At 45.0% G+C, this 23,879-nt stretch overlaps 1 protein-coding gene across 1 annotated transcript in view; it reads left to right on the plus strand.

Annotated features, from left to right (window-relative positions):
* The window catches only part of dpf1 (double PHD fingers 1), a 198,150-nt gene that overhangs the window by 128,611 nt on the left and 45,660 nt on the right, over positions 1–23,879 (plus strand). The window contains 4 exon segments of the mRNA XM_056283643.1: positions 3,343–3,470; positions 7,147–7,236; positions 8,219–8,297; positions 8,428–8,559. Coding sequence (XP_056139618.1) covers positions 3,343–3,470; positions 7,147–7,236; positions 8,219–8,297; positions 8,428–8,559 — 429 coding nt within the window.

The raw sequence follows: 23,879 nt of genomic DNA on the forward strand, positions 1-23,879 counted from the left end.
TAAACAATACAGTGACTGCAGGTACCCCACCCTTATAAACAACACAGTGACTGCAGGTGTCGCACCCTTATAAACAATACAGTAACTGCAGGTGTCCCCACCCTTATAAACAATACAGTGACTGCAGGTGTCCCCACCCTTATAAACAATACAGTGACTGCAGGTACCCCACCCTTATAAACAATACAGTGACTGCAGGTGTCGCACCCTTATAAACAATACAGTAACTGCAGGTGTCCCACCCTTATAAACAATACAGTGACTGCAGGTGTCCCCACCCTTATAAACAATACAGTAACTGCAGGTGTCCCACCCTTATAAACAATACAGTGACTGCAGGTGCCCCACCCTTATAAACAATACAGTGACTGCAGGTGTCCCCACCCTTATAAACAATACAGTGACTGCAGGTGTCCCCACCCTTATAAACAATACAGTGACTGCAGGTGTCGCACCCTTATAAACAATACAGTGACTGCAGGTGCCCCACCCTTATAAACAATACAGTGACTGCAGGTGTTCCCACCCTTATAAACAATACAGTGACTGCAGGTGTCCCCACCCTTATTAACAATACAGTGACTGCAGGTGTCCCCACCCTTATTAACAATACAGTGACTGCAGGTACCCCCACCCTTATAAACAATACAGTGACTGCAGGTGTCCCCACCCTTATAAACAATACAGTGACTCCAGGTGTCCCCACCCTTATTAACAATACAGTGACTGCAGGTGTTCCCACCCTTATAAACAATACAGTGACTGCAGGTGTCCCCACCCTTATAAACAATACAGTGACTGCAGGTGTCCCCACCCTTATAAACAATACAGTGGCTGCAGGTACCCCACCCTTATAAACAATACAGTGACTGCAGGTACCCCACCCTTATAAACAACACAGTGACTGCAGGTGTCGCACCCTTATAAACAATACAGTAACTGCAGGTGTCCCCACCCTTATAAACAATACAGTGACTGCAGGTGTCCCCACCCTTATAAACAATACAGTGACTGCAGGTACCCCACCCTTATAAACAATACAGTGACTGCAGGTGTCCCCACCCTTATAAACAATACAGTGACTGCAGGTGTCCCCACCCTTATTAACAATACAGTGACTGCAGGTGTCCCCACCCTTATTAACAATACAGTGACTGCAGGTGTTCCCACCCTTATAAACAATACAGTGACTGCAGGTGTCCCCACCCTTATAAACAATACAGTGACTGCAGGTGTCCCCACCCTTATAAACAATACAGTGGCTGCAGGTACCCCACCCTTATAAACAATACAGTGACTGCAGGTACCCCACCCTTATAAACAACACAGTGACTGCAGGTGTCGCACCCTTATAAACAATACAGTAACTGCAGGTGTCCCCACCCTTATAAACAATACAGTGACTGCAGGTGTCCCCACCCTTATAAACAATACAGTGACTGCAGGTGTTCCCACCCTTATAAACAATACAGTGACTGCAGGTGTCCCCACCCTTATTAACAATACAGTGACTGCAGGTGTCCCCACCCTTATTAACAATACAGTGACTGCAGGTACCCCCACCCTTATAAACAATACAGTGACTGCAGGTGTCCCCACCCTTATAAACAATACAGTGGCTGCAGGTACCCCACCCTTATAAACAATACAGTGACTGCAGGTACCCCACCCTTATAAACAACACAGTGACTGCAGGTGTCCCACCCTTATAAACAATACAGTGACTGCAGGTGTCCCCACCCTTATAAACAATACAGTGACTGCAGGTGCCCCACCCTTATAAACAATACAGTGACTGCAGGTGCCCCACCCTTATAAACAATACAGTGACTGCAGGTGTCCCCACCCTTATAAACAATACAGTGACTGCAGGTGTCCCCACCCTTATAAACAATACAGTGACTGCAGGTGCTCCACCCTTATAAACAATACAGTAACTGCAGGTGTCCCACCCTTATAAACAATAAAGTGACTGCAGGTGTCCCACCTTTATAAACGATACATTGGCTGCAGGTGTACCCACCCTTATAAACAATACAGTGACTGCAGGTGTCCCCACCCTTATAAACAATACAGTGACTGCAGGTGTCCCCACCCTTATAAACCATACAGTAACTGCAGGTGTCCCCACCCTTATAAACAATACAGTGACTGCAGGTGTCCCCACCCTTATAAACCATACAGTAACTGCAGGTGTCCCACCCACGCGTATGAACAATACAGTGACTGCAGGTTTCCCACCCTTATAAACAATACAGTGACTGCAGGTGTCCCCACCCTTATGAACAATACAGTAACTGCAGGTGTCCCCACCCTTATAAACAAGACAGTGACTGCAGGTACCCCACCCTTATAAACAATACAGTGACTGCAGGTGTCCTACCCGCCCTTATAAACAATACAGTGACTGCAGGTGTCCTACCCACCCTTATAAACAATACAGTGACTGCAGGTGTCCTACCCGCCCTTATAAACAATACAGTGACTGCAGGTGTCCTACCCACCCTTATAAACAATACAGTGACTGCAGGTGTCTTACCCACCCTTATGAACAATACAGTGACTGTAGGTGTCCCACCCTTATTAACAATACGGTGACTTCAGGTGTCCCCATCCGTATAAACAATACAGTGACTGCAGGTGTCCCACCCACCCTTATAAACAATAGAGTGACTGCAGGTACCCCCACCCTTATAAACAATACAGTGGCATAACCACCCAAACCAACGATCAGGTTCATATGCAAATATGGTGTGACCATTAACTAGAGTTATAATGGGCATGTGTACTATTCACAGAGGATTTGGGAATGTTTGCAATCACAGCATTGTAAGATGGAGACAGATGTATAATGACTGAAACCTGATTGCAAACATTCCCTATCCTCTGTGAATAGTACACATGGCCATTGTAACTCTAGTTAATGGTCACACCCATATTTGCATATGAAACTGATGAATTGGTTTGGGTGGTTATGCCACTGTATTGTTTTGTAACTGTGCTGCCTATCTTGGCCAGGTCTCCCTTGAAAAAGAGGTTCGTAATATCAGTGGGACCCTCCTGGTTAAATAAAGGTTAAATAAAAATAAAAATATAAGGGTGGGGACACCTGCAGTCAGTTGAGACTGAAAACGTCACTTGGATGATGATGAAACGTATCTGTCAATAAACGTGTCCAGATGAACTGATTCAACCTTCTTGATTTGCTCGCCTGGATTATTGAGCATGCATCAAGACACTTTGTGGTACAAGTTTACCAAAACACATTAAGCATGACATCAGTTTTAAGTGCAAATTTGTGCTTTCTGTGTGCAGTTGATAACAAGCTTCTTGTCCCCCCAGACTATGAGGCCTCTCTGAAGAAGGAGGGGGGTATTCCAGAGGGGCCCGTCTTGGAGTCCCTGCTCGCTGGGGAGACGCCGGACAAGAAGGTGGAAACCAAGGAGGAGGAGCCAATGAGCGAGTGTCAGGTGAGACACGCGTTTGGCTTTTTTGCTCTCCTCCCCTCTTCGGCATGTCCTCTGTACTCCCTCTTGTTATCATCTTCTTTGTGTGTCACCCTTTTTTGTCTCTTTTTATCTGTCTATTTTGGTTTCTGTATCTGTGTTTGTGTTTCTGTCTCTCTCCAAGTGTGTGCTTTGGCAAAGCCTCCTGCAGCTCTCTCATAGCACCAAGTGTGTGTGTGTGCGTGTGTATGCGTGTGCATGATTGTGCATGATTACAATGAAGCAAGGCTCAGTGTTATATACAGGTCAAGCTTGTATGTTATATATGATATCAGAAAGTTGAGTCAGTTCATCTGTTTATTGAGAGAAACATTTCATCATCATCTAAGTGACTTCTTCAATCTCAACTGACTGCAGGTGTCCCCACCCTTATAAACAATACAGTGACTGCAGGTGCCCCACCCTTATAAACAATACAGTGACTGCAGGTGCCCCACCCTTATAAACAATACAGTGACTGCAGGTGCCCCACCCTTATAAACAATACAGTGACTGCAGGTGCCCCACCCTTATAAACAATACAGTGACTGCAGGTGCCACACCCTTATAAACAATACAGTGACTGCAGGTGCCTCACCCTTATAAACAATACAGTGACTGCAGGTGTCCCCACCCTTATAAACAATACAGTGACTGCACGTGTCCCACCCTTATAAACAATACAGTGGCATAACCACCCAGAACAACGATCTGTTTCATATGCAAATTGTCGTGACCATTAACTAGAGTTACAATGGTCATGTGTACTACTCACAGCGCACGGGAATGTTTGCAATCACAGCGTTGTAAGATGGTGACAGATGTCTGTGAATGTTCTCCTTCATCCAGGTCATGGTAATCCAAAGGAATTGAATCGAGTGCAACTGGACTTGGTATATATCCGTGAAGACGTTTCGCCTCTCATCCAAGAGGCTTCGTCAGTTTGTGCCTTTCTGACTAGCTTGGTCTAGTCAGATAACAAGATAACTAGCTTGGTCTAGTCAGAAAGGCACGAACTGACGAAGCCTCTTAGATGAGAGGCGAACCGTCTTCACGGATATAACTCCTTTCACAGTGCCCGCAGGCCTGGGTGTGACTGCCAGTAGACGAGTTTGCCTTTCTTTTTTTTTCCTATGTAGCATCATCTTTGACGTCATGACTTTCGTGATATCACGAGCGCTTTGGAAAACAGGGAAGTAAACAATAGAAAGCAGTATGGAAGCCAGAGAGACGGTGGTTAACGTTACTTTTTTATATTTTGTACTTCAGTCTCTCTTTTAACATAATCTTGGAAAGTGAGAGGATGCCTGAGGAGTGTAGAAGAAGCATACTGGTACCGATTTTCAAGAGCAAGGGTGATGTGCAGAACTGTAGCAACTACAGAGGTATAAAGTTGATCAGCCACAGCATGAAAATTTGGGAAAGAGTAATAGAAGCTAGGTTAAGAGGAGAGGTGGTGATCAGCGAGCAGCAATATGGTTTCATGCCACGAAAGAGCACCACAGATGTGATGTTTGCTTTGAGAATGTTGATGGAGAAGTATAGAGAAGGACAGAAAGAGCTACACTGTGTCTTTGTAGATTTAGAGAAAGCATACGACAGGGTGCCGAGAGAAGAGGTGTGGTATTGTGTGAGGAAGTCGGGAGTTGCAGAGAAGTATGTAGGAGTGGTGCAGGATATGTATGAGGGAAGTGTGACAGTGGTGAGGTGTGTGGTTGGAAGCAGATGGGTTCAAGGTGGAGGTGGGATTACATCAAGGATCGGCTCTTAGGCCTTTCTTGTTTGCAATGGTGATGGACAGGTTGACGGACAAGATCAGGCAGGAGTCTCCATGGACAATGATGTTCACGGATGACATTGTGATCTGTAGCGAGAGTAGGGTGCAGGTTGAGGAGAAGCTGGAGAGGTGGAGGTATGCACTGGAGAGAAGAGGAATGAAAGTCAGTAGGAGCAAGATGGAATACCTATGTGTGAATGAGAGGGAGGACAGTGGAATGGTCAGGATGCAAGGAGTGAAGGTGACAAGGTATTTGAGTTTAAATACTTGGGGTCAACTGTCCAAAGTAACGGGGAGTGCAGTAGAGAGGTGAAGAAGAGAGTGCAGGCAGGGTGGAGTTGGTGGAGAAGAGTATCAGGACTAATTTGCGACAGAAGGGTACCAGCAAGAGTCAAAGGGAAGGTTTACAAGATGGTTGTGAGACCAGCTATGTTGTATGGTTTGGAGACAGTGGCACTGACGAAAAGACAGGAGGTGGAGCTGGAGGTGGCAGAGATGAAGATGATAAGATTTTCACTGGGAGTGATGAAGAAGGACAGGATTATGAACGATTATATTAGAGGGACCGCTCAGGTTGGACGGTTTGGAGACAAAGCAAGAGAGACAAGATTGAGATGGCTTGGACATGTGTGAAGGAGAGATGGTGGGTGTATTGGGAGAAGGATACTGAATATGGAGCTGTCAGGAAAGAGGAAAAGAGGAAGGCCAAAGAGGAGGTTTATGGATGTGGTGAGGGAAGACATGCAGGTGGCTGGTGGGACAGAAGAAGACGCAGAAGACAGGAAGAGATGGAAACGGATGATCCGCTGTGGCAACTCCTAACGGGAGCAGCTGAAAGTAGTAGTAGTAGTAGACTTCAGTCTCTCTTTCAAATCATACAAACTCAACGCAGACCGAACAATGTTCGAGCACTGCTTGAACGAAGAAGGATGGAATTTGTGGCTGAGATGGCAGAGTCGCAGAAGTTACCGACGTGAAGTTGCCGATGTGATTCTATGACGTGTGGACAATGGCACTACGTCATCGCGCAAATTAGCGTGATGAAACGTTTCTCCCACTAAACGTTGTGTCTAGATGAATTGATTCAACTTGCTGTGATTTTCTTACCTGGATTATTGAGCATGCATCAAGACATTTACATGATCAATTTTTTCTGAAGGATTTTTTTTTTATGTGGAGAGACAGTTTTCTTCTCTTTCATCAAGTTCTCCCCATTGCTTACCACTAAGTCAATGGTTAACCAATTAACAATTCAGTTAAATGGTCTTGGAGCAGACTCCAAGTTCCCAGGGATCCCACTGGGACTGTTGGCCCTCATATGTGGGGATTTTCCTGTCTCCTTCAGCCCAGATGGACTCTCCATGATGCTCCATGACCCAACGTTGTCACAGCTCCAGCTCCATATGGGCCCTTAATTCTTCCCTGACTGCACAAACTTTTCTCTCTCTTATCTGTCAATTGCTTCTTTGGAGACCAGAGTATCATCTTGTGCTCTACTAGCTTTTGCATCTGCAAAATCAGATGACCTCATCTTGTTTTCAAAGACAGCATATTTTGCTTCAGAAGAGCAGACACAAAAACAAAAACTCTTGTGCATTGCTGATGATGAGACTTAAAAAAAGATAAAAACATTAGTTAGTCAGGAACAGCCTTGAATTTATTCACTTATTTCATTTAAATGGTGTTGTAGCACACTTACATGTAGTTTTAATGGCTCTGCTCATTAGAATGCCTCCCGCTCTGGATTGTACAAAGTCAGCAGGGAGACTTGCAGTACGAATCCCCCCCAGCATTACAAAAGTCATGCAACTGAAACTACAGAAAACAAAATTCAACCAAACTTAACTTTCTGTCTTTCCCTTTGTGTTTCCTTTTCTCCAACAGAAGTTGCTGGTCGGGGACTTCCCGCATGAACTAGAGGTGGAGGAGATGGAGGAAGACATTCCAAAGCGCAAGAACCGTACCAAAGGACGGGTAGGAAACTCACCTGCATAACCTCCTTCTCCTTACACCCCACACAGCCCTCGCTCCACTGTCTCCTTTGTCCCCCACTTACTTTTTGGGTTCTTTTTCCTCCTTCGAGGAACGAGAGAGGATTTCGAAACAAAATCGAACATTTTGGATACTTTTTTTCCCCATAGCTCATAGTTCTTAACCACTCTTTGAACAATAGAGATAGCTGCACCCTCAGAGAATCTGCCTTTTTTTGGCAAGCATGAGTATAGGACTGAGTGACAACTTAAAGTAAGTCTGGTACCATGGACCAGTTTGTGCTCCCATCGCTCTGTGCCATGACAGATCGACAGTTATTACAGGAAATAGATTCGAATGAATCAAATGACAGAATCTGGTTAGAAATGCATATTTTTACACCTTTGATTAGATGAGATTTTACCCACAAATTTTCTTGCAGTATCCTGTAGAAAGATAATCATGTGTCAAGTCCGTATAACGAAATTCATTGCCTTCTCTCCCACGCACATGCACATACACACACACATACACACACACACACTGCACATATACACACACACGCACACACTGCACACATGCTCTTACTCACAGACACACCAGGGTTGCTAATTGGAGCTGTTGCTTCCCTGCTAGGTGTCATCAGCCCCCTCCTGCTGGAAATGGAGCTTTACAGTGGGAGGATATGATTATAGTGCAGGAGTGTGTGTGTGTGTGTGTGTGTGTGTGTGTGTGTGTGTGTGGGAGAGAGACGACAGAGTTGAGTATAGAGGGGTCGTACACACTATTTCATGTGAATATAGCTTAACATCCAGTTGTGCAAGAGACTTTACAAACTTTTTATATACATTTGTGTATTTCTCTACATGTGTGCATGAGGCTTCCGCAGGTGCAACTAAATCAAGTTTTCGTGTGTGTTTGTGCATGCATGTGATTTGTTTTTTTTTTTGTTTTTTTTTTGCACATGTGTATTTGATATCTACAGGCCTGTGGTGTCGGGGGCATGAGAAAGAGACAAGAGCCCACTGCCATTGAAGACAGAGACAAGCCTTACGTCTGTGACAGTGAGCATCGCACTGCTGCGTCTGTTTTCTGTATTTCAAATCCTTTGCAAGTGTCTGGTCCGTACACAATCAACTCAAAATAATGGCAAAAACCGCCCCTGTGTTTTGCATGCTTGTGTATCTGTTGCAGTATGTGGAAAGCGCTATAAGAACCGCCCAGGGCTGAGCTACCACTACACTCACACACACCTGGCGGATGAGGAGGGTGAAGAAGACTCAGAACGACACACACTGCCCTTCCAGCGGAAAAACAACCACAAGCGTGAGTCTTTCATCTCAATATAATTGTAATAATCAATTACCAATTACCCAACAATTACCAGAAGCCGTTATTACATAGTAACGAACAAACATTTAACATTTTACATCTCAGAAAACATTGTTATGGTATTCAAAGTCCATCCTTAATAATGTTAACAGTCCATAAGGCTCAAAAAAATAGCAGACCCAAAGCCTACTAAAGTGATTAGGCCATTCAAAAAAGCGAAAAAATTTGAAAAATGTTCAAGTTCATCATGGCTACTATGTGTGGCAGCATCGCATTGTCTTTGGGAAGAGAGGTGTGTGTGTATGTGTGTGAGGTCACGTCAGTATAAGTGTAGTAGAGCTGGGGCTGGCTCAGGAATATGAAACCTTTGTGAAGAATTCCCTCTGTTTTCAACAAGAGACACAGCTTCATGACGGGTCGCTCCAAAACAGATGTCTTTGTCTTGAGACGAACACGGTGAACATGTCCTTTGGAGTCTGCCATTGTCTCTATGATGCGTCCCATGAGCCATGAGTTCCTGGGTGAAGCATCATCCACCTCAAGAACAAGGTCCCCAACAGTGAAACTTCTCCGTGGTTTATGCCATTTTTGGCATTCCTGCATCGTAGTGAGGTACTCTTTGACCCACCTTTTCCAAAACAGGTTTGTGATGTATTGCACTTGCCTCCATCTTCTACGGATGTACAAGTCCTCCTTTCTGAACAGACTGGGTGGTAGTATTGGTTTTCCTTTAAGCTGGAGGAGATAGTTGGGTGTTAATGCTTCGAGATCATTTGGGTTATCACTAGGGTTGGGTATCGTCCGAAAATTTTCGATACCGATACCAAAACCAATACTTCCAATTCGATACGATGCCCAAATTATACTTTTTTTCGATACTATATATTGTGAAAACCTTATAGGATTATCAGCAAACTACTTTTCTATACAGTGAGCACCGTAATTCATTGACACATTGTGTTATTTTGGTTCTGTACTCTAGCACTTTGAGATTGAAAGGATACAATGACAATGAGGTCAACGTGCAGGCTGACGTCTTTAATGTATGTTTGCTCATTCTCATTTAGCATTCTTATTTAGGAAGATAAGCATATCTGCCCTTTCTGGCAGGAGATGGGCCCTGTCTACACTAATCGTGTCCCCAGCTGTTGAGAATGTTCTCTCAACTAGAGTGGAGGATGCTTGGGGACACAAATACCTAGCACTTAGACCAAACAAGACTGGTAAAGTCTCCTTTCTCTCAAACCAACAGATTACTGGATTTGTTGAGGTCAACACATTAGGTAGGCTTCTATACAGCTCCAACTCCTTTCTTGCCCTCTCTGCTTCAGTCTGCACATTTGTGCTGACACCCTCCACATTTCCGCTGATGGTTCGGGCCCTGTCTTCATCCTCAAAGAGTTCATGTATTTACTGTTACTTTTCCTAGTAGATCGTTGCAAATGTAACTTACCTAAAAGATGGAGATTCAACTGTATTGAAGGGCTGCAACCCCTTAACTATGAAGCGGGTTCGTCCGCGGTGGTGTAGCGGTCTAAGCATCGCCTTTGTGTCGATGCAGTTGCCCACTGGGGACTGGGGTTTGCGCCTCGGTCTCGTCAGATCCGACTATGACCGGACTCGATGAAGCGGCGATAATTGGCAGTGCTGTCTTCGGGAGGGGGGCGGAGTCGGCTTGTGTTCGTCACATGAATGCGTCTCTGTGTGTGTTGGAAAAAGCAGTGGTTCGACCTGGATTCGCCTTGTCCCGAAAGTGGTGAGGCGTCTCCTTCGAGACTGCCGGCCGGAGAGATGCAGTTGGCGAATGCATGCGGTACGAGGGTGGGAGTTTGAATTAAAATAGGGATCGATTCGCCACTAAATTGGGAGAAAAAGGGAAAAATCAGAAATAAATTTAAAAAAAAACTATGAAGCAGGTTACAGCCCAGTGACATTCCCCTCTCTTTTCTTTCCTCAACTTAGCATTGGTACTAGCCAAAGAGAATGGAGTCACGGAGACTTGACTTGGCTCGACTTGGCGATCTACATTCCTGCAGGCTTGGAGTAGGGACGAATGAAATAGGAGATAAATTCAGGAAAATGCAGAGCTAATGTTATCTTCTTTTTTTTCACCTCAGACTGCTAACTGTTAACTAAAGTTAGCTAGTGCTAGCTACGTTAGCTTCATTTTTATATCCTAGCGTAGCTAACGTCTTATGATGTTAGACTAGCTTCATTTCTTTTTTACCTCAGACATACTGCTACAGTGTGATGGGACGGTCGTTCAAGATAGCCTCTGCCTCACATAGAGCTGTATGCAAGGTCTCATTGTCCAGAGCTTTCTGCTTCAGCACTGAACAGAGTGCTCTTTTGACCTGTTGTATGAGGGGCTCCCAAACACCGCCATGATGCGCTCCATGGGGGGAGGGTTAAAGTTCCACTTTATTCCTTCTTGCAGAAGTGATTTCTGGATCTTGTCCTGGTTGAGTTCCTGAAGGGCCTCTTTTAGTTCCCGATTTGAACTCACAAAGTAGCTCCATTATCGGATCTTACTTCCTTTACTTGTCCTCTTCGGCATATAAATCTCCTGAGTCCATTGATACATGCATCTGTGTCAAGAGCGTGCGCCACCTCCAGGTGAACTGCGCGACATGTCAAACAAGTAAATATGACTCCTTATCTTTTGATTGTACTCCTTCCCCGCTTCACATCAATAGGCCCGAAGTAGTCTATTCCCATGTAGGTGAATGGAGGGAGATCCATAGATACACGGTCAATGGGCAGATCTGACATTTTTTGTTTGCCTGCCCTTGGGTGCTGGAGCTTGCAGGTTATGCATTCCCTAATGACCGTTCTGGCTGCTGCGTTGGCGTGGAGTATCCAGTATTGACGAGAAAGGGTAGAAAGCATGCGATTCCGCCCGCTGTGGCCAACCTTTTCATTAATATGGCGAAGAATATAAGCTTTGAGATATGGTTGGTTTTGGGCAGTATTGCTGGGTGCTTCGTTTCCTCTGGAAGGGCTGCTCGGCTTAACCTCCCGCCAACTCTCAAGACACCATCCACCATCTTTGGGTCAAGCTTGACTAAGGGACTAATTTTCTTCACTGTGCCTTTGTTCAATGAAGCTATTTCGTCTGGGAAGCTTTGTCTTTGCACAAAACAAATGATGACTTTTTCTGCATGAGCCATGTCTTCAATGGCAAGCCTTTGCCTTTTTAAGCTTGCTTTAAACTGCTGCATGTGCTTCGTAACTGTGTCATCTTACTTGCTGGAGCCTTGGTGTATAGAAATTTTGGTTTTTGCCTTGATTCTTTAATGGCGCAGTTGTTTAAGGAGCTCTTCACACTTGAGAATCCATCCCACTGCTCTTTTTAGGTTGATCCAGCTGGAGAAGTGCTTAAGAGTGTAGTGGTGGAAGTTTCATCGGCTTGTAATACTGCAGCACAGACTGAGACCACATTCTTCACCTCTGGGTCATCAATAGAGATGGTGCCTGGGTCTTCACCATGCCCTGGCCATTCAGACTGAGGTTTGCTTAGAAACTCAGGGGCATGGGTCCAAGTTTTGGCCTGAAGAAAGTCATCTGCCCGCATGCTACGTGATGCTGCGTCTGCAGAGTTGAGCTTGGGGCTGATGTAATTCCATTGTGTGACATTGGACAATGTCCGAATGATGGAAACTGTTGGCCAAAAAGGTTTTGAACCTTGCTGTGGTACTTGCAATGTACTTTAAGATGGACATGCTGTCTGTCCAGAACACATCCAACGGAATCTGCAGCTCTGCTTTCAGCATTTGGTCTATACACACAGCCAAGACCGCAACCACAAGCTCCAATCTGGGAATGGTGATCTGCTTGAGGGGTGCCACTTTTGCTCTTCCCATGATGAAAACAACATGTACTTCATCCATGCCGTTAGTTAGCCTAAGGTAAGACACCGTTCCCAGACCAACCTCGCTTGCATCACAAAAGTGATGCAGTTGTGCAGATGAGATTTCACCAAAGTCCTTGGGCGTGATACATGTGCTTACAGAGAATGCATCCAATAGCACCAGTTGACTCAACCATCTTTGCCATCTATCAACATGCTCTCGTGGAATCTTCTCATCCCACCCAAACTTGGCCTTGCATAACTCCTGAAGAATCTGCTTGGCTGATAGCACAACTGGTGCTAAAAACCCTAGGGGGTCATATACCGAACTCACAACAGACAGGATGCCACATCTTGTTGTTGGCTGAGGTTTCAAAACTGTGCTAAAAGTGAAAGCATCATCCTCAACATCTTACTGAGTTCCGAGGGCCCTTTCCATGGGAAGCTTATCCCTGTCAAGATTCAAAGTCTTGACTTCTTTGGCTCTTTCTTCCTCAAGGATTATGGTAAGGACAGAGCGATGGTTACATATCCATTTATTCAGATGAAATCCTCCTTTGCTGCACATCTCTTTGAGGTTCCTGTACAGCCATGCTGCTTGCTCTACGGAGTTCACTGACTTGAGACAGTCGTCCACATAAAAATTCTGTCTTATAGTGTCCATTACCTCAGCTGGGTATTCATTCTGGTTGTCTTCTGCTGTCTTCAGCAAGGCGAATGTAACACAGCTGGGTGATGATACAGCTCTGAAAATGTGGACTGTCATCCTATGCGCCACAAGCTCTTCAGTGATGTCTCCATCTGGCCACCAGAGAAAGCGCAAGAAATCAACGTCTTCTCTTGCCACTCTCACCTGGTGAAACATGCCTTCGATGTCGGTCATCGGAGCAATAGAACCCAGGCGAAATCTTAACATCACGCCAATCGGCTTATTGGTCAAGTCTGGACATTGCAGCAATTCTCTGTGTAGAGAGGTCCCATGAAACGACAATGCACAGTCAAACACCACACATAGCTTCTTTTTGCCTGGGTGGTAGACCCCATAATGTGGTAAAGACCACACGTTGCCACCTTCTGTCTCCAACTGGTCCTGGGGTGTGACCTCCGCATACCCCATTACCACAACATCATGCAAGAAGGCCTTGTACTCATCCAGGAATGCTTGGTCGCTTTCAAACCTTTTCAGCAGCTGCTGTGCTCTTTGCAGGGCTATATGCTTGTTGTTGGGCATGATTACATCTGGCTCACGAAACGGGAGCTTCAAGTAGTAATGCCCATCCTCTAACACTGTTGATTCTGAGATGATGCTCATAAACTGTTTGTCCTCCACAGACATTTCTGTCTTTTCGTAATGCTGCTCAGCAAAACTATGATTGTACTTCCCGGTTAGGAGCTCTTCCAAGTTGGCAGTACCTATCCCATTAACTTGTACAGGATGACAATCGCTCATGTCACTGTCCTCCCTGTGACCGAGTGGGCCATTAATTACCCATCCTAGGAGAATTTTTACAGCAAACGGTCCATTACCTTCACTGTTTATTATTCTCCATGGCTCCAAGACTTCTGGAGCATTTGCACCAATCAGTAGCCCAATGCTTGCGTCGATCGGTGCCAATTCAATATCCTTCAGGAAAGGCCATTTTCTGATGTCCTCTTCTGTAGGAATTTTGTCTTTGGTTACAGGGATAGACACTTACGAGAATACATCTGGCACTTAAGGAATGTGCTCCCTTTCAGCGCAGCCACTTCCATTTCAGAAATCCTGTAACTGGGCACAGGCTTCTCCTGACCCATAGTTTTGAGAAGAACTTCCATTTTCTTTCCACTGGTGTTTAGCTCTGCCATTAATTCCTATGTACAAAAGGTTGCAGTGCTTCCTGTCACTTGCTGGAAATCGCTTGCTGCCTGGTAGATTTGAGCGTTCTGAGCTGTTGCTGGAGCTATGTACTCAGTAGATGTTCCAGAAATTTCCAACTGGTGTTCTGACGTTTTCATTTCTGATTTTAGCATCCTTGGTGATGATGGTGGTAGTTGTGGAGGCCCAGCATGCAAAGATCCAGACTCCATGAAAACATTTATTTTGGCTTCTGCAGCAGCCAAATCAGCCTCCATGGCGAGGTTCTCCTTCCTTGCCTTAAGCTAGATTTCCTCCATGTCCAGAGCATGCTTCATTTCCAATGCTTGAGCTTTAGCCATCAGAGCAGCAGGTTCTGCTTTAGCCTTTAAACAAGCAGAAGATGCACTGGAGGTCTTGCTGCTCGAGAACCTGGAGGATTTGCCATGAGCCTTGATTGAGGCTTTTTGGGACACACTATCTTCCGGTCCCACACTCCCATCCAATGACTCATTCACCTTCTCTTTCTCATCCCCATCCATCCATTTTTTAACGCCATTTAAGAAGTCTCTGAAAAGGGTCATGGCACCTGAACGCGAACCAAAACTCAACCAAGAGGAGACAAAACGAAATAACTGCAATGCTGGTTAAGCTACAACAATCATCTCTTCCTGCCAGAGAAATTCCTGTATTTTATGGGGATGTTTTGCAGTACCGATCATGCCCGCGGCTTTTATCGTGGAAAAGCTGACACATTTAAAGTCAAAAGAATTTTTGCAACCGCCGCTTCAGTCATCCAACATTTAGTGTCCAACCATGGCCCACGCCTCTGGGCGCACGCGCTTCCGATGACCTCACGGTCTTATCATCCCACTCCTGACACCAATGCAGTGAATTAAGGGGGAGGTCCCGGGCTGCCCCCCGAATTGGCCGTGATCGTATAGTGGTTAGTACTCTGCATTGTTTAAATGTGTCGGCTTTTCCACGATAAAAGCCGCGGGCTCCGAAGACGGTGTCGGCTTTGAATCACTTCCCAAAAAAAATTTGCCACTAGCCACTTCAAAAAATAATTACGTTTATTTACAAACTCAAAAAGTTCCAAAATTGTTTCTAAGTTAACAAAATAAAGAAACGAAAAGACGACTTATGGCATGAAACAAACGTACATAGCGATAGCAGTCAAAAGACTTTGCAACCGCTGCTTTGGTCACCCGGTATTTAGTGTCCAAACCCTCTGGCTACCAACCATGGCCCACGCCCTGCTGGGCGTCTCTCTCCAAGTAATGTACCCAGCTGACGAGGGATTGGAATCACCTGGGTTTAACCAGCAGCTACACAGGAGAAGGGACATTACCTGGAGAGGGAAATTTACACACATACACACGGCACTAGGGCCGTAACACCCCTTCCCATAACCAGCAGGGGTCATGTGCAAAGGTGCACGCCCAGCTTCTATCACACCAGAAAACGTAATCCATAACAAAACAATAATATAAAATATACAGTAGTAAACACAGTCACATATTATACTTCATTTGAATAAATTTGAAGGAATAAACACAAGTGCAAAAGCATTTACCAAAAACCAAATTAACGGCTCCGACAACAATAACCATACACTCACACAGTTGTCCATTGTGACCGATGACATCCATCTTCTTTCTTGTAAGGAGGGTGTGGATGGCTATAAGGGTCGACCCTGATTGGACATTGGGTATGGGTTGAGAGGGTTACTGTCATTACAAATATCCCTCTCTGTGTTACACACACCTTTTTTCCTCTTGGGGGGGGTACCTTTTTCCAGTCTTAAACCTTCTAATCCTGTGCTTGCCTGCATCATGCATGCATGTATGCATGCTACTGATCGAGCCAAGTCAAATGTATGTGTCCAATGTGGGTGAAGGATAGGAACTCTTATCAGTGGAAAGGTGGAGCAGATTTTTTTTTCTCCCCAATTGTATCCAGCCAATTAACCCACTCTTTCCAAGCTGTCTTGGTCGCTGCACCACCCCCTCTGCTGATCCGGGTAGGGCTGCAGACTACCACAATCCTCCTCCCATACATGTGGAGTCGCCAGCTGCTTCTTTTTACCTGACAGTGAGGAGTTTCACCAGGAGGACATAGCGTGTGGATGGACCACGCTATTCCCCCCAGTTCCCCATTCATCCCCGAACAGGCACCCTGATGGACCAGATGAGGCGCTAGTGCAGTGACCAGGACACACCCACATCCGGCTTCCCATCCATAGACAAGGCCAACTGTGTCGTAGGGATGCCTGACCAAGCCAGAGGTAACGCAGGGATTCAAATCCCCATGTTGGTCGGCAACGGAATAGACCACTACACCAGAGCGGAGCAGATTAAAGATAACCTCTTCAGTTCAATAACGGCATGTGTTATTGATTGTTGTTCAGCTCCAAACCCTTACTTTTTCATATTACGATCACCATCAAGTATGAGAGCACAACGGTTCCTGAAGGTGTGCATTACTTTTCCAGCCTAACTTTCCAAGTTCTGCATTACTTTACCCAAGAGTGAGCTGATTTCTAAAGTCAGTGGGTGCATTTACATCCACACTAATACGTTGATCTTACCCTGATTGAGGTAGTGTTGTGATTAGTCAAAGGATCATGTGAACGTCCATGGTCTTAATCGATTAAGACCCCTGGACTTTTGCCCAGCTCTTTGGTCTTTTGATGCATGTGACCATCTTACTCTGATTTCATTCAGTTTTTGGAGCTGTGCATGCCAAGGGGAAGTCGCACAACAAACATAGCTGCCAAGGTGCCAAAGAAGTGTGGAGAGTTCTTTCTTCACCCTGGTGCAAAAACACAAACTGGTGACAACGTCTCCTTTCAGTTGTTATGTTGTCAGCTAATTTTGTAGTCACACCAAAAATAAAACTTCATATAGATTAAGGTGACTGGAATCCATTATACAAGCTAAAGGGCAGAGAGATTGAGGGAAACAGTAAGCAGACGGCAATTATGCAAAGAATCATGTAGACACGGCTGTTAATTACCATATCCATGTGTTAGATATAGACATCCTCATTATATCCCTGTAGGAAAACATACATTTTGAATCAGAGGTCAAAACTCTTTATCTACCAGTAAATATACAGAAACTTGTCTTATTGACAACCTGCAGAATGTCAAAATAATTACCGTCATAAGGATACAAGGACAAGAAGAATTCATATACAAGGTAAATGGATTGTGTAGTATGATAACAATACGTAGTATATACCACCTCTGCAAGTTTACATTCAATAACTATGTACCTTTCAAATTATGACAAGTTTTGTTGAAGCAGAGTGTCCATTCACCTGGAATTCAATTCAGTTCAATTCAATTCAATTTTATTGTCATTAAAAACAATGTGCAGGCACATGTTAAAAATGAAATGAGGGCTGTGGCTTCACCAAACAATGCAAGACAGACACAGACAAACACAGCAAACACAGTATAAGATGTACACACATGAAGACCAAAAGCTAAAAATAAGTTAAAAAAGAGCTGGAGTACAAAATATTTAACAATATCTACAGACATTCAGTGGGTAGCCAGGTTCAGGTGGGCAACAGCTTGTGGAAAGAAGCTGTTTATGAGCCTGGTAGTGCGGGCTCTGAGGCTCCTGTAGCGCCTCCCAGAGCGCAGGGGGGAGAACAGTCCATGGTTGGGGCGGGTGGGATCTCTGCTGATGCTCAGACTCCTTCGAAGGCAGCGTTTGTGATAAATGTCTTTTATGGCTGGGAGCTGGGTACCGGTGATATGCTGGGCCGCCTTGACGACCCGCTGCAGAGCTTTCTGGTCTACTGACGTGCAGTTGCCGTACCACACTGAGATGCAGATGGTCAGGATGCTCTCTATGGTGCAGTGGTAGAAGTTGGTGAGAATTTTGGGGGGTAGACAGGTGCTCCTCAGCCTCCTCAGGAAATGCAGGCATTGTTGGGCCTTTTTCACAAGGGCCTGGGTGTTTAATGTCCACGAAAGGTCCTCGCTGATGTGGACTCCAGGGAATTTAAAGCTGGAAACATGCTCCACTTCCACCCAATTGATGTATATGGGGGAGTGGCTGCAGCTTCTAGACCTCCTGAAGTCCACAATCAGCTCCTTTGTCTTCTGCACATTAAGGACAAGATTGTTGGTAGTACACCATGATGTGCGGTGCTGAATCTCGTCTCTGTAGGCCATCTTGTCATTGTTGGTGTTACGGCCAATGACTGGTGTCATCTGCAAACTTAACTATAACATTAGAAGGGTGAGTTGGCAGGCAGTCGTGGGTGAAGAGGGAGAAAAGGAGGGGGCTCAGAACACAGCCTTGAGGGGCACCTGTGCTGAGGGTCAGGATGGAGGAGGAGTGGTCACCTAACCTAACAGACTGAGGTCTGTTGGTCAGGAAGTCCAGGATCCAGTTACACAGGGAGGGGTTGAGGCCAAGGGAGAGGAGTTTGGTGGTTAGTTTGGCAGGGATGATAGTGTTGAAGGCAGAACTGTAATCTATAAACAGCATCCGGATGTACATATGTGTTGTTAAGTTCAAGGTGGGTCAGAGGTATGTGTAGGGCAGTGGCAATGGCATCCTCAGTAGACCTTTTGGGACGATAGGCAAACTGATGTGGGTCGAATGTGGGGGGAATAATGTTTTTGATGTGAGCCAGAACCAGTCTCTCAAAGCACTTCATGGCAATGGGGGTGAGTGCTATTCGTCGGTAGTCATTCAGACATGTGGATGTTGGTTTCTTGGAGACAGGAATGATAGAGGTGGTCTTAAAGCATTCCGGGACTATAGATTGGGACAGTGAGAGGTTAAATACAGGTGTGAAGACCTTAGCCAGCTTGTCGGCACATTCCCGGTAGACCCAACCCGGTATGCCGTCTGGTCCGGCAGCCATCCGTGTGTTCACTCTGCGCAGTGATTCTCTGACCTCTGCGACTGATAGAGTGAGCACCTGGTTTTCTGGGTGGCTGGGGATTTTTGTGGCTGGGTAAGTATTGTCCTTGTCGAAGCGGGCATAGAAATGATTTAGCTTGTCTGGCAGGGAGGTATCATGGACAGCGGGACCGTGATTAGAGCTTTTGTAGTCTGTGATAGACTGAATGCCTTGCCACATTCGCCGAGGATCAGAGTTATTGTGAAAGTTGTCCTCTATTCGTAGGGAATATTTATGTTTGGCTGTTCTGATGCCCTTTTTGAGGTTTGATCTGGCTGTGCTGTAGGCCTCACAGTTACCTGACTTGAATGCTGCATCCCGGACTTTCAGCAGCTGCCGGACCTCACTGGTCATCCAGGGTTTCTGGTTTGGAAAGGTGCGGACTGATTTTTTTGTTGTGACACTCTCAGTGCAAAAGTTAATGTAGGCTAGTAGGGCAGATGTCTGTTCATTAATGTCTATATGGGGGCCATTGGTAGCTGAATGTGCAAAATACTCCGGTCTGTGTTTTCAAAACAGTCCTGGAGTTCAGAGACTGCTCCTTCTGGCCCGACAGTGATTGTCTTTACTGCTGGCTTGATCCGTTTTATTAGGGGTTTGTAGGCTTGGACCAGGAACAGGCAGAGGTGGTCAGAATGCCCCAGATGAGGGCAGGGAGTAGCTTTGTATGAGTCCTTGATGTTTATATAGAGATGGTCCAGGGGGTTTTGTCCCCTAGTGGGGCAGGAGACATGCTGATGGAATTTGGGCAACACAGCCCAATATATATGTTAAAACATATGTATATATGTTATATGTTAAATATATGTATATAAATATATGTTAAATATATGTATATATCTTAAAATGTATAAGTATGTTAAAATATATAAGTAACATTTAATTAATTTACAGTCACCAATACCCCAATTTGTACAGGACAATTGGGACAGGACAACTGGGGCTTTGTTTTCATCGGCAGAGGTGTAAACACAGGCTGATTGGCAGTTTCCTCAGGCGCGAGGTCAATTTTTTTCCGCTTGCATCCCTTTGGTTATTTTGTGGGTCAAAAGGAACCCACCTGCTCTGAGGTTGGTGGTGGTGGAGCAGCTGGGGACATGTTAATGTATATCCACTGCCACAGGTGCAGTAAAATTTCGGTGTCCATTTTGGTCCGCAGTTGTGCCACCGGCTCATACAGAGGTGCACTGAAGTAACCCGTGCAGTCAAGGACACATGGGAACATCTATCCAAATGTTATCACTGAAATAAATCATTAAACCAATAACAAAAACTTAACTGAAAGCAACATTTTGATGTTCATCAGAAAAAAAAGTGAGTATGTGGCTGATGAATAAGTGTGAATCAAAGAATTTGGGCTCATCATGACCTATATGGAAAGTTCAACCTAACTTAACAAAGTGAATATCTGGTCCAGACATATGTATCCAAAAGTACAAACTGCTGGTTGGGAATCCTGTGAGATGGAATCAGTAGGACTATCAATCCCATGAGCAGGACAGTATTGGAGAATTTCTTTTTACTAAGTCATGGCATCACGTGTCAGACTCTAGAATAAAACCATTATGTCCATTATCTTGATGCATGCTCAATAATCCAGGTAAAGAAATAACAGAAGGTTGAATCAGTTCATCTGGACACAATGTTTATTGACAGATACGTTTCATCCCTCAACTAAATGACATCTTCAGTCTAAACTGACAGCAGGTATCCCCACCCCTTACTCTTCAGGGAGTCAAAGAGGCCAACTATGTTAAGAGGGAACAACCATCCCTGAACTGGGGGGGGGGGGCTAAGAGTACATCTGTCGCCATCTTACAATGCTGTGATTGAAACTGTTCCCCAACCCTCTGAATAGTACACATGGCCATCGAAACTCTTGTTAATGGGTACAACCATATTTGATCATGAAACTGGTCATTGATTTCAGTCATTACACATCTGTCGCCATCTTACAATGCTGTGGTTGCAACAATCCCTAATCCTTTGTGAATAGTACACATGATCAATGGTCACGCCCATATTTGCGTATGAAACTGGTCGTTGGTTTTGGTTTTTAGCACTGCATTGTACTTTGTTATATTGTATGTGCCAGGAAAGAGCGCCACAGATGTGATGTTTGCTTTGAGAATGTTGATGGAGAAGTATAGAGAAGGCCAGAAAGAGTTGCATTGTGTCTTTGTAGAGACAGCATACGACAGGGTGCTGAGAGAGGAGAGGACAGGGGAATAGTGAGGATGCAAGGAGTGCAGGTGACAAAGGCATATGAGTTTAAATACTTGGGGTCAACTGTCCAAAGTAACGGGGAGTGCAGAAGAGAGGTGAAGAAGAGAGTGCAGGCAGAGTGGAGTGGGTGGAGAAGAGGGTCAGGAGTGATTTGCGACAGAAGGGTACCAGCAAGAGTTAAAGGGAAGGTTTACAGGATGGTTCTGAGACCAGCTATGTTGTATGGTTTGGAGACAGTGGCACTGACGAAAAGACAGGAGGTGGAGCTGGAGGTGGCAGAGTTGAAGATGCTAAGATTTTCACTGGGAGTGATGAATGGCAGGATTAGGAACAGGTATATTAAAGGGACAGCTCAGGTTGGACGGTTTGGAGACAAAGCAAGAGAGGCAAGATTGAGATGGTTTGGACATGTGTGGAGGAGAGATGCTGGGTATATTGGGAGAAGGATGCTGAATATGGAGCTGCCAGGGAAGAGGAGAAGAGGAAGGCCAAAGAGGAGGTTTATGGATGTGGTGAGGGAAGACATGCAGGAGCTGGTGTGACAGAGGAAGATGCAGAAAACAGGAAGAGATGGAAACGGATAATCCGCTGTGGTGACCCCTAACGGGGAGCAGCTGAAAGCAGTAGTAGTAGTAGATTGTACTGTATTAGTTTATAAGGATGGGGATACCTGCAGTAAGTTTACACTGAAGATGTCACTTAATTGAGTGATGAGATGTATCTGTCAGTAAACATTGTATCCAGATGAACTGATTCAACCTTCTTTGATTATGTCTATTGTCAGTATCTGAAGGCTCTGTTGTTTTCTGAGCTCAATCAGAAAGTTGTTTCATAATGATCTCTTCATGTGCTGCCTCAATTTACATGTATTTTGTTTTGTATAAATGTAGGAATAGAGTATATAATTGGAAGATGACGACAGTACAGAAAAAGAATTTACCGCTGCTGGATTTCATACAGGGCGGCACGGTGGTGCAGTGGTTAGCGCGGTCGCCTCACAGCAAGAAGGTCCTGGGTTCGAGTCCTGGGGTAGTCTAACCTTGGTGGGTCATCCTCTTTTTGGAGTTTGCATGTTCTCCCCATGGCTGCGTGGGTTTCCTCAGGGGGCTCCGGTTTCCTCCCACAGTCCAAGGACATGTAGGTCAGGTGAATTGGCCATACTAAATTGTCCCTAGGTATGAATGTGTGGGTGTGTGTGTGTGGGGGGGGGGCTGTGATTGCCTGGCGGCCTGTCCAGGGTGTCTCCCCGCCTGCCGCCCAATGACTGCTGGAATAGGCTCCAGCATCCCCGCGACCCTGAGAGAAGGATAAGCGGTTCAGATAATGGATGGATGGATTTCATACATGTTAACCAAGGAGCAATGCAGAGCAGTTCAAGCAGACTTCTCTCTTTATCCATCATGAAAATGACAATACGCTGTGCTGCGATCCTTTTAAAGGGTATAAGAGGAACTGATATGATTGGCCAAATCGAAGCCAACTCCAATTCTACCTGTTTGTAATGTATTCATCCTAATCCAAACACTTTATCAACTGTGCCCCGGTGGGTTGCGCTTGCGTCTGCGGTCACCAAATTACCAAAAATATGTATATTCTGCACGTCCATGTGCACCTTCGCTCAGTCTCATAAAAATGCAGCCCTTAGTGTTTTATGCGTAACATGAACACCATAAATGTACATAAGGCAAGGTAAAGGCAAGGCAAATTTGTTTGTATAAGCACATTTCAGCAACAAGGCAATTCAAAGTGCTTTACATAAAGCATAAAAGGCATTAAGATAAAATGTAAAATCAACATAAGGCAGTAAAAAGATATTTAAAAACAAATAAAAAGATAGAGCAAAAGTTACAGTGCAGTGTAAGATGATAATCAAATGCTTCAAATTTGATTTAATAAGACAATGGCTGACAGGAAAGTCTTCAGCCTTGATTTAAAAGAACTGAGAGTTACAGCAGACCAGCAGTTTTCTGGGAGTTTGTTCCAGATATATGGTGCATAAAGGCTGAAAGGTGCCTCTTCATGTTTCGTTTTGACTTTGGGGACAGAAAGCAGACTTGTTCCAGACTATAGCCTAGCAGAAGATCAGAAATGTATTTTGGCCCTAAACCATTCAGTGCTTTATAAACCAAGAGCAGAGTTTTAAAATCAATTCTTTGACCGACAGGAAGCCAGTGTAACGACCTCAGAACTGGAATGATGTGAGCCACCTTTTTGGTCTTAGTAAGGACTCGAGCAGCAGCATTCTGGATCAGCTGCAGCTGTTTGATTGATTGATTGGAGAGACCTATAAAGACGCCGTTACAGTAATTGTGTCAACTGAAGATAAATGCATGAGCAGGTTTTTCCAAATCCTGCTGAGACATGAATCCTTTAATTCTTGGTATATTTTTCAGGCGATAGTGGGCTGACTTTGTTATTATCTTAACTCCAACTCGGACTGCGAGGAATCTGGGTGTGATCCTGGACAAC

This window comes from Lampris incognitus, chromosome 7 (assembly GCF_029633865.1).
Source record: "Lampris incognitus isolate fLamInc1 chromosome 7, fLamInc1.hap2, whole genome shotgun sequence".
Lineage (NCBI taxonomy): Eukaryota > Metazoa > Chordata > Actinopteri > Lampriformes > Lampridae > Lampris > Lampris incognitus.